At 37.8% G+C, this 11649-nt stretch overlaps 1 protein-coding gene across 1 annotated transcript; it reads left to right on the top strand.

Moving 5' to 3' along the window:
* Nucleotides 1–68: 68 nt before the first annotated feature.
* Nucleotides 69–2771, top strand: LOC139940668 (cell division control protein 42 homolog). Its single transcript, XM_071937031.1, has 2 exons — nucleotides 69–328; nucleotides 1137–2771. The coding sequence occupies exons 1-2, from the start codon at nucleotides 208–210 to the stop codon at nucleotides 1652–1654; spliced, it is 639 nt and encodes a 212-aa protein (XP_071793132.1). The 5' UTR covers nucleotides 69–207; the 3' UTR covers nucleotides 1655–2771.
* The last annotated feature ends 8878 nt before the right edge of the window (nucleotides 2772–11649 follow it).

The following is an 11649-nucleotide window of genomic DNA, read 5'->3' as shown; positions in this document are numbered from 1 at the left end:
TCATAGGCCAAAAAAAGTTTTGCTCGAATTATTTATAAATATAAGAGGACAAAACAAGGACTCCTTCATTAAACCATAGAGTAAGGACAGAGAGATTAAACCAATTGTACAACGGATAACTTAAGAGCGAAATATCAGGCAGAACAACTACAACTGAGCAAGACAGTGTTTGACTACTTTTTGAAGATTATACTTTTATATTTTACGATGAGCATGAAATTGGTAGTTGTTGGCGACGGTGGGGCCGGTAAAACCAGTCTTCTCTTCAGCTATGCCAGGAATAGATTTCTGACGGATCACATACCAACTATTTTCGACACGTATTCTGGTAAGTGTACATTACTTCTACTTTTGCCTGATGCGGGTGAACCAATTTTTACCGTTAAATTACCCCCTTTTTTTTCTTTGAAACAAGCCCAAAGTTTTCAGAGCCTTTTTTTAGTTGACAATTTGTTTGAATAACAAATAAGAGGCGTGGTTGTAAAAAAAGAAAAAAAGAAGGAAAAAATAAAATAAAAATAACAGTGAATGTATGATGGGGACAAATTATCACACAACGTACTAAAAAACTTTGGAAAACGGCGTTACCGTTTGGGTAATATAAAACTATCTTAGGTTATTAAATTAGACCTATAGTCTGTATAAAGAGTCAACGTGTCATTCCAAAGCCTTTCTGGCAGGCAATATACCACACTAGTTATACAGGAAACTCATTACATTTTGCGTCATAACCACCGTGAAATTCAAGTGTTTAATAAGAGGATAACAGCTGAAGAAATTTCAAGATATGCCCATTTCCTCCGTCAAAAATTTATACAAATAAGACAGTGCAATATCGATCTCCATGACATTTTCTTTCACATTAAGCCGCTTTGTACAGATCGTGCCTGCATCAAAATGATGCAGGCTACGTTTGCTCTTTTGTTAATGTGACGTCACATGTCACACCGTCTATAATATAGAGAGTGCGAAGGTCACTCTTCCAAAAAGCAATGCCGAATTATTAGAAGCCTCAACAATTTGAGTACAATGAGGTACTTCCATGATTGTGGAACTTTTAAAAACTCTCACATAAGCTTTAGTTTCTAGATTGTTCTTGCACAATCTTAATAAAGGCATTTTTACTCCTTTTACAGTGATGGTTCTCCCAAAAGACACACAACCGACCCAGTTGTATTTGTACGACACGGCTGGACAGGAAGACTACGACCGTCTCAGACCCCTCTCCTATCCAGGCACTGATGTCTTCCTCGTGTGTTTCTCAGTCAATTCGGCCACGTCTCTAGCCAACGTTCGTGAGGTCTGGATCCCCGAGATACGGCACTATTGCCCCCACGCCCCGTTCCTCCTGGTTGGGCTAAAGACTGATCTCCGAAAGAGTTCAACCCCGGAGGAGCGAGTTACCTACGAGATGGCCAAGAAGGCATCCCGACATCTTGGGGCTGTGGGCTACTTCGAATGTTCGGCGTTAACTCGCCAGGGAGTCCGGGATGTATTCGAACAGGCCACGTCGCATATTGTACGGGAGAGGGAAGCAAATCGTCGGTGCAAATGCTGGAGGCGACGCTGCTCCAAGAATGTTGTCAGGAAAATTTTATGTTGCGTGAAACATCGAAACAACAGCTGCAAGTTAAGATCTAATTCTGTCCGGTAGCACGCCTTCAAAACCTATGGAACTGACTAGTCTCAATGAGGTTTAACATTTATTTTGCCCTTATGTATTTATTAAGCAGAAAAAAAGAACGACACTATACAAAAGGCCTAATTATTGTTAAAAACAGAATGCCCAGATACACAGCCTGCAGTAACCATGCAGAGTGGGCGGGAGATCCCCAATCCCAGCCCCCGCTGAAAACCCCCAACTTTGCACTTCTTCGAAAAAAGGCACACAAGAATGATTCGAATATACCGTATGGTATAGTGCCCCTTCCCACCCAAAATGACAATGTCTGGTAATGCCAATGGCCTTCCATATTCTTAAACAGTTATGCATAAACAAATCTGTGGAAATTTGGACTCAGAGGACATAAAAGTTGCAAGAGAATAATGAGAAAAAAATGAACATTTTAATTGATTCTGTAAACGAAATTGAATATTCAGACAGGTGTGTCAAGCTGGGTCTGCCTCTTTTAATCAACAGGGTTCATTTCCTTTCAATTACGTTTGTTATTAAATGTTTATTACAAATTTGACATTGACACTTACACTCTAATTCCCGTTGATTGTAGACATATCGAATCTGTTAAATTTGTCCATCATCGGGCTCGTTCCAATGCTGCCCATCATTCCCTTTTTCACAGATTCCCTAGATTATGGGACGAACTATAAACCGGCCTGCATTAAAGATAAAACTATCCATAGTTTATCACCCTTCACAAATTCTCTCAGAAATCATTAGTCCCTGGCCAGGAACAAAACAGCTTAACTTTCTAGTTGCCTTGCCCATCAAATACCTTGCAGTTGTTTTTATTTTTAAATTTATAGTGCCTTTTGCATTATAATTAACTAGAATCTCTCTTTTAAAGAATTTGTATTTTTAATGCCCATTAAGTGCTTTAATAGTTTTAACACTTGTATAGTTCTATATTTTTATATTGTATGTCCTTTATTGTCTCTTCTTAAATTGTGGCATCAGGAGATTAACTCGATAGTAATTATTTAGTTTACTTTTTTAAAATCCATCAGGGGTGCTAAGTATACGGGTTTTTTCGGGTTTTTTTTTCTCTCTCCTAATTGTATGTACATGTTTTTGCTTTCTTACTTCTTATTGTCTGTACTTGAATTTTTACCAGTGAAACTAATAAATGAAATGAAATGAAATGAAACGAAACACCCTGGTTGAGTTACAACTTTGTGGGTTTTGCATGATAAAATGTGGGGGTCATCGTATAGGGAGACGTTTCTCTATGTGTTATACTCTGAACTCTCCATTGCCCGTTACTCTCTTAATGTAAAAGAGTGAAAAGGCACTCTTTGGAGAGCCATATAAAGGAAAACTCTTTTCGAGTGGTCTTCCACTATTTTAGATTGAATTTTGCATCTTTTTGAGTGATTTTTCTCTCTGTCCTGGAGTGAAACTCCTCTAAAAGAGTGAAATAACCACCACTCTTTTTGAAGAGCCTTATGGAGGACAGCTCGAAATGTAAAGAGTGGTGTTTTCACTCTTTTACATTTAGAGAGCACCAAAAAAGTTTTTGTGCTAACAATTATTTTGAGAAATTATTACCAATAGTGCCATGTGCCTTTTAAACATAGGCCTATATTATTTGCAGTTCTTTTTTAAAGCGAACTAAAGGCGAACTGTGTACAAACTTCGGGTGTATTTTTGTAATACTAATGTGTAAAGAGCATTAATGGGGCTATTCTTTTGTTGATATAGTCTTTTGCACTATATAAGATTTATGTAAACAATAATTTCATTACTATTATGATAAAGCGATCGCATTTAATCATCTGCCTTCACCTCATTTTAATTTCCCATTATTAACGTAAGAACTTAGAATTTCCGGAGGACGGATTTCCCGAGTCACCGGGTACTAGTTTTGTGGTGAAGTTTGTAAACCGGAAAAAAAGCTTAATGAGTTTTATTGCAAGTAGTAGGCCTATTGTTGTAACGAGTTTTTATTATTACGGTTAGAAAGAAAATGTTAAAATGTATGTGGTCTATGAATCATTTTAATTTTCACCCATGGCTCTTAAAGGAACACGTTGCCTTGGATCGGACGAGTTGGTCTATAAAAAGCGTTTGTAACCGTTTGTTATAAAAATGCATATGGTTGAAAAGATGTTTTAAAGTAGAATACAATGATCCACACAAGTTTGCTTCGAAATTGCGTGGTTTTCCTTTTACTGTGCGAACTAACACGGTCGGCCGTTTATGGGATTCAAAAATTTGACTCCCATAAATGGCCGACCGTGTTAGTCGACGAGGTAAAAGGAAAACCGTGCAATTTCGAGGCATGTTTGTGTGGATCATTGTATTCTACTTTTACAACATCTTTCTACCCATATGCATTTTATAAAAAACGGTTTCACACGCTTTTCAAAGACCAACTCGACCGACCCAAGGTAACGTGTTCCTTTAAGTTTTGCGGTGCACTCGACGACCAACGTAATTCCGGTCCTAAACTTATCAACACTATAAGTTTGCAATTACACTAATTGTTTTCCCCCAATACTACCGAACGGTACCACTAACCAACATACAACACATCATCACAAGAGAAAAACATCCGCCTAGCAATCAAGGCTAAATACTTTAAAATATCAATCAATTAGTATTATTTACAGCTATCTCTCATCAGCCTCGTTACTCTGGGGGAGTTAGCAGATGATTTTTTTGGCTATGCCCCCCCCCAAAAAATGGCCTTTAAACCTAAGTGTTTGTCCTGATGGTGTTGCCATACCAACAGGGAAACAATAATTGAATCGGTGTGTTATACCACGTATATACCAGGCGAATTACGTCACCAGTCAGCCACAACTTCCTCGATATCCTTCGTATATCCCCCTCACATATCCACTAAAATGTATTAACTGATTTGTAACTTCCCATCCACTATTGTATTGTATTGTATTTGCACTTTATTTCATTGCTGCCCTACATGTACACTTACACATTTTACAAAGTTTGATAGTTAGGTTCAAATTATGAGTAGTTACAGTATTACGTAGTATCTTAGGATATGAAAGTTCACAATGATTTAGATAGTTATATATATTAGGAAGCTTAAAGCATGCTTAAAGTAGGACAACAATTAGGTTAGGGTGAAGCAGAGGCTTTTGTGCCTGAATCCTTTGACAGACAAACAACAGAAAATACTATACAGAAGACAGAAAACACACGACAGACTAGACAAAATTAATAGCCAAAATTACGCTCTGACATTCGAGTTATAAACTTGCGAAAAACTTCAATGATTGTTCCTTTTAATTAAAACATATCGGGCTTACTTCGATAGAACTATTAAGCTATTTTGCTGGCTTATTTGAGGCATATTAAGCTAAAAGCTGTGTGATTGAATAAAAATAACCGATTCCCCCATGGCCCATGGTGGTCTGCAATCATGGATAAAGTGCCTCTTATCGTTAATGACCCAATTTGATTCGAATGACGTCATTGTCGCGAACTTTGTAAACCTTGTCAACATTTGTGACCAATAAATTTGACATTGAGCGATAAGATCGAACAGATATGTTTTTCCAATTGGGTTCTAAATATTTAAAACTCAAGTTTCCGCCCAATCTACTTTGTTGTAGAAATTAGGCCTATTGGCAGTCTTCTCCCACCCCTTTTCTAATCAGAACTCACAGTGTACGTGAGCAAGTGTACTTCTGTATGCAAGCAACCAACGATCACAACAAGTTGTCAGACACCATCATACCTAAAGCAATTTGGTCCCAACTACACAAGAGTTTTACAAATCGAGCTTTTTTATGTCGTGAGTGCAACTCTTGTATGATTCCCCGATATAGGGTGCGTTCGATTAGCCCCGGCTGCTCCCCGGGTCGATAGCTTTGATGTCATTCCAGGGGCTCTGCTTGTAGAACGGGTCACTTGGGGCTGGCCCCGATGTGCACCAGACGTCACCATGAGAGCGGTGAGTGATCGTTCGTTTAGTCAGGGGCTTGGGCTCACCCGAATGCGCACCGCGGGGTCGACACGAAAGTAGTCGAATGCACCCATTGAAACCAACTATTCCTACTGTTACAACCGTGCACCATTATTTGTTTTGCTCCAGCAAAGATTTTTTTGCAGTATCTTCTGATTAACAGTTTATAAAATTGAGCCCTGCATGGTCACTTGAGAAGGGATATGCGTATACATACATTCATCTCTAAAACTAAACCTAAAACTAAAACTATATGACATGGAACAGTCGCTGGGGGCATCACCATTGCTGGGTCGATTTAGGATTTCACAAAGTGCTAGGACTATAGTCACCTACTACTCGGATACCAGGGTGTCGGATACGATCATTTCAACAGTCATTGCTATAAACTTAAGAGCTTCTTCCATTTTTTTTTAGTCTTCCTGTGCATATTCGCCAATATTATTTTGAAGTCACTGTTAAAAAACTTGTTTGAAGCTAATCTGCTTATTATTTTATTATTTTTATTGTATTTTTTCCCTCTCTTTATGCGCTGAGAGGCTTTCGGCATTAGGATTTTATCATTATTATTCAGTCTTAACTCTTTGAGAAATCCACCCCTGGTCACTTGAAAATGACATAGACTTAATTAAAGTAAAACTTTAGGACATAGAACAGTCGCTGCATGGACCATCACCACCGCTGCCTCATTGAACCATCTGGGCCTTTCACACCCGTTTTGTTATAAGAGCTATCCTCTTGAAGGGTTACACGGAACGTATTGTGGTGCTCCATTTGAAATTACAACTTACACAATGACGACCGTTTTGAAGAGGCGTGTTACAGTAAACAATCCTTATAATACTTTCTCTTGTTTTGTTTCGGTTGTACTTTTCCCCCGGGGTGAAATACAGCGCTGGATCCCACTACTTCATTCAGTTCAAAAAGGGAATGAAATGATTGTGTTTTGGGTTATTTTTGACATTACGCAACTGACGACGGATTGTAACACGTTTGGTATAGTTGTCATAGGCATAGTATTCCAACATAATGCATAAAATAACAAACCTGTGTAGATTTGGGCTCATTTAGTCTTCGAATTTGCAAGAAAATAATGAAAGAAAAAACACCCTTATGTTGCATACTTGTGTGCTTTCAGAAATAAAATGCTTCGTCAGTACTTGAGTGAGAAATTTACTTCTTTCTATAAAAAAATACGTTACTTCAGACGGATCCGTTTCTCACAATATTGTGTGTACTATAAACAGCTCTCCATTGCTCAGTATGCTAATAACTATTTTGAGTTATTGCCAATAGTGTCCCGTGCATTAAAAGGGTCTGGGTACTTTTTGTAGGACAAAAAACACAATGTTACACAGTTTGAAAATAATGACGGTAGAAAGCTTCCCTGAAAATACTACTTGCTGAGGTGCTGTAGATTTTGAGAAATGAGTAAAACAATGCCATGAAAATAATGTTCGTCTCAGTGATCATGAGACGTCACCTCAGCAACCAGAAAGGTACGCTTTCTGTACCGTCATTATCTTCAAACAGTGTAAGTTTAGTGTTAACCTGTGTGGACATTGTGTTTTGTGTTACAAAAAGTCCCCCAAATTCTTAGTATACTAAAATCAGCCTAGGCATATTATGGCAACAAAAGCATAGTTTTCGAGAGAGTTTTAATAATAGTTCTAAAATTTCATAAAGAAACCTTAGTAAGAGAATTCCCTATTACCTATCAGTAGCTTTTGAGCCAGCACCGTGTTTTGGTCAAATATATATAGGTTATAATTGTGTCTGCGGTGTGATCTCGCCTAATTAAAGATTTCTTGCTCCTATTTTTGAGCGATGAAGTGACGTTCATTGTATCGATCGAACTGTTACCATGGTGATAGTCAAGGTCCTTTGCCTATTACGTTACCGTTACTAAGCAGTGTATTGTATTTTAATCAATTTCATCTTTGGATTTGGGTAGTAATCATTCTCGTGAAACAGTTGAAAGTAAGTTCAAGCCTTGCAGTCTATAAAAACTAGTTTTTTGCCTGTGGATGTCTTCTGGGAAACTGACAATTAAATCAAGCGTAGACCTATCTGTAATGTTTTTGTTTTATAAATATAAGCTCATGTTCAATAGACTTCATTTTATAGCTCCAACCATGTGATGGTTCCGTGGTTTGGGTTTTTACCCGTTTTACGACATGAACAAAGTTTCTGCCTGTGGATTTTTTTCTGGTAAACTGGCAATTAATACAGTGTAGGCATATGTCATATAATGTGTTTGTTTTATAAAAACTGTAGAGCTTTTAGAGTTCGATAGTCTTCATTTAAAGGCAGTGGACACTATTGGTAATTACTCAAAATAATTATTAGCATAAAACCTTTCTCGGTGACCAGTAATGGGGAGAGGTTGATGGTATAATACATTGTGAGAAACCGCTCCCTCTGAAGTGCCATAGTTTTCGAGAAAGAAGTAATTTACCACGAATTTGATTTCAAGACCTCAGAATTAGAACTTGAGGTCTCGAAATCAACCATCTAAACGCACACAACTTCGTGTGACAAGGGTGTTTTCTTCTTTCATTGTTATCTCACAACTTTGATGACCGATTGAGCTCAAATTTTCACAGGTTGGTTATTTTATGCATATGTTGAGATACACCAACTGTGAAGACTAGTCTTTGACAATTACCAATAGTGTCCACTGCCTCTAAATATAGCTTCAACCATGCGATGGTTTTGTGAACAGGTACAATACCACCTTAATTGCGATGCGATATGCCTGTTTTAGGGTTTCACCTTGTAATCAAGCATCAAATGGCTTCATAATTATTTCTGTTCATTTTTTTTTTTAAATCATCATTGTTGTTGTTTATTTTTATGCACGTTTCAAACCACAGTCAATATAGTTTAAATGCCACTGTTGGTAAGGGGCTACAACTAATTTAAGCATGAGTTGATATTCCTTTTATAAGAGGCCATGATTGTATGATGTAAAAACAAACCGGGCAGGGGGGGGGGGGGGTTCACAAAGAGATTTAGACTATTCTTATATCTTGAGTTATTGGGGGGGGGGGGTTCCACAAAGAGATTTAGACTAGTCTTATATCTTGAGTTATGGGGGGGGGGGATTTCACAAAGAGATTTAGACTAGTCTTATTGAGTTATGGGGGAGGGGGGTCACAAAGAGATTTAGACTATTCTTATATCTTGAGTTATTGGGGGGGGGGGGTTCCACAAAGAGATTTAGACTAGTCTTATATCTTGAGTTATGGGGGGGGGATTTCACAAAGAGATTTAGACTAGTCTTATTGAGTTATGGGGGAGGGGGGTAACAAAGAGATTTAGACTAGTCTTATATCTTGAGTTATGGGGGGGATTCCATAAAGAGATTTAGACTAGTCTTATATCTTGAGTTATGGGGGGGATTCCACAAAGAGATTTAGACTAGTCTTATATCTTGAGTTATGGGGGGGGGGATTCCACAAAGAGATTTAGACTAGTCTTATATCTTGAGTTATGGGGGGATTCCACAAAGAGATTTAGACTAGTCTTATATCTTGAGTTATGGGGGGGGGATTCCACAAAGAGATTTAGACTAGTCTTATATCTTGAGTTATGGAGGGGGGGGGGGGGGTTCCACAAAAAGATTTAGACTAGTCTTATATCTTGAGTTATGGGGGGGGGATTCCACAAAGAGATTTAGACTAGTCTTATATCTTGAGTTATGGGGGGGATTCCACAAAGAGATTTAGACTAGTCTTATATCTTGAGTTATGGGGGGATTCCACAAAGAGATTTAGACTAGTCTTATATCTTGAGTTATGGGGGGGGGGATTCCACAAAGAGATTTAGACTAGTCTTATATCTTGAGTTATGGAGGGGGGGGGGGTTCCACAAAAAGATTTAGACTAGTCTTATATCTTGAGTTATGGAGGGGGGGGGGGGGGTTCCACAAAAAGATTTAGACTAGTCTTATATCTTGAGTTATGGGGGGGGATTCCACAAAGAGATTTAGACTAGTCTTATATCTTGAGTTATGGGGGGGATTCCACAAAGAGATTTAGACTAGTCTTATATCTTGAGTTATGGGGGGATTCCACAAAGAGATTTAGACTAGTCTTATATCTTGAGTTATGGGGGGGGGGGGGGGATTCCACAAAGAGATTTAGACTAGTCTTATATCTTGAGTTATGGGGTGGGGGGATTTCACAAAGAGATTTAGACTAGTCTTATTGAGTTATGGGGGGGGGGGGGGGTTCACAACGAGATTTAGACTAGTCTTATATCTTGAGTTTTTTTTGGGGGGGGGGGATTCCACAAAGAGATTTAGACTAGTCTTATATCTTGAGTTATGGGGGGATTCCACAAAGAGATTAAGACTAGTCTTATATCTTGAGTTAGGGTCCTAACTTATAGGACTAGCCTGTTTGTAATATCTCCTAGGATTAGTCCCAAGTTAGGACTCGACCCATGGAGTTCTATCAGACGTGAAATATATATTGAAATAACTGCTCTTTGTTTAATCTCTACAACTCAGCAAAGCAATGGGTGTGGGAACAAGAACACATACTGAGTGTATAAAAAAAATCAATATAACTTTAAAAAACATCGACATCCACCAAAACGACATACAAACAATTAATATGCAATAAAAACAATTAATCAAATGATGGCATAAAATATGTTTACCTCCCAACACAGGACAACGCATTCTATATAAGACTAGTATTTTCACTCGGTGTATCCCTACATGCATAAAATAACAAATCTGTGAAAATTTGAACTCAATTTGTCATAAGAAAAAAAACAGCACAAATGTATGTGCTTTCAGATGCCTTAATATTTGAGTTCGAGTGAGAAATTAGCTCTTTCTAAAAAACTACGCTCCCACAAAATTTTAATTATTGACAGCTCCCCACGCATTGCTCATTCCAAGTAAATGTGTATGCTAACAATTATGTTGAGTTATTACCAATAGTGTCCGTGCCTTTAATTGTTTGCCCGTTTCAAAATGTCAGAGTACTTTTATTATGTAACAATCCATTTACGTGAGGCTCCTCTGTGTGTTTATTTTGTGATTTTAGTTTGGAGTGTTTCTCTTTTTTTAAGGCAGTTGTGTGCATCAGATATCATGGAGGTAAATTGATTCAGCTACTACACGCAGAAATGTTCTTTAAAGGCAGTGGACACTTTTGGTAATTACTCAAAATAATTATTAGCATAAAACCTTGTTTGGTAACGAGTAATGGGGAGAGGTTTGTGAGAAACGGCTCCCTCTGAAGTGACATAGTTTTCGAGAAAGAAGTAATTTTCCACGATTTCGAGACCTTAGGTTTAGAATTTGAGGTCTCGAAATCAACCATCTATAAACGCACACAACTTCGTGCGACAAGTAGTTTTTTCTTTCATTATTATCTCGCAACTTCGATGACCAATTTGAGCTCAAATTTTCACAGGTTTGTTATTTTATGCATATATGTTGAGATACACCAGGTGGGAAGACTGGTCTTTGACAATTATTACCAATAGTGTGAAGTGTCTTTAAACCGATGAGTTTCTGCAGTTCATGTGACTCAGTCTATACCCGGTCTCTTTCACAAAAAACTTAATTGTGAATCCATTTGGACATCGCTGAGCAAAGTGTGACGTCACAATACGAATCACTATGGCAACAAATAGCAATTCATCTTTGGATAAATTATATTTCTTTGTAAAATCAAAGTACTTCGCGTTGACAAAAGACGCCCTTAAAAGCATAATGCACGCTAGTAAGTTATTATTATTGTTGGATTGTTGGAGGATGGGTATTTAGTAAGATAAACTAAAAATAGAGAAGTGTATGCAGAAAATTATCTCACAAGCATGAAAATGTAACGTTAAGTGTCATTGTATTAAATACTTTTAGTGCTTCTTTTATCAACAGCCAACTCCATCCAATGACGTCACGTTTCAAATTTAGGTCTGTATATATATTATTTGTACATGAAATGTTTGATACATTCCTGTCGTTTATGATGTTTGATAAACAATAAAGCAATTGAATTCTTCCTTCCGAGAC

Source organism: Asterias amurensis, chromosome 1 (assembly GCF_032118995.1).
Source record: "Asterias amurensis chromosome 1, ASM3211899v1".
In the NCBI taxonomy this organism is placed as follows: domain Eukaryota; kingdom Metazoa; phylum Echinodermata; class Asteroidea; order Forcipulatida; family Asteriidae; genus Asterias; species Asterias amurensis.
The sequence above is the reverse complement of the archived record's forward strand: the minus strand, read 5'-3'. Positions and strand labels throughout refer to the sequence as shown.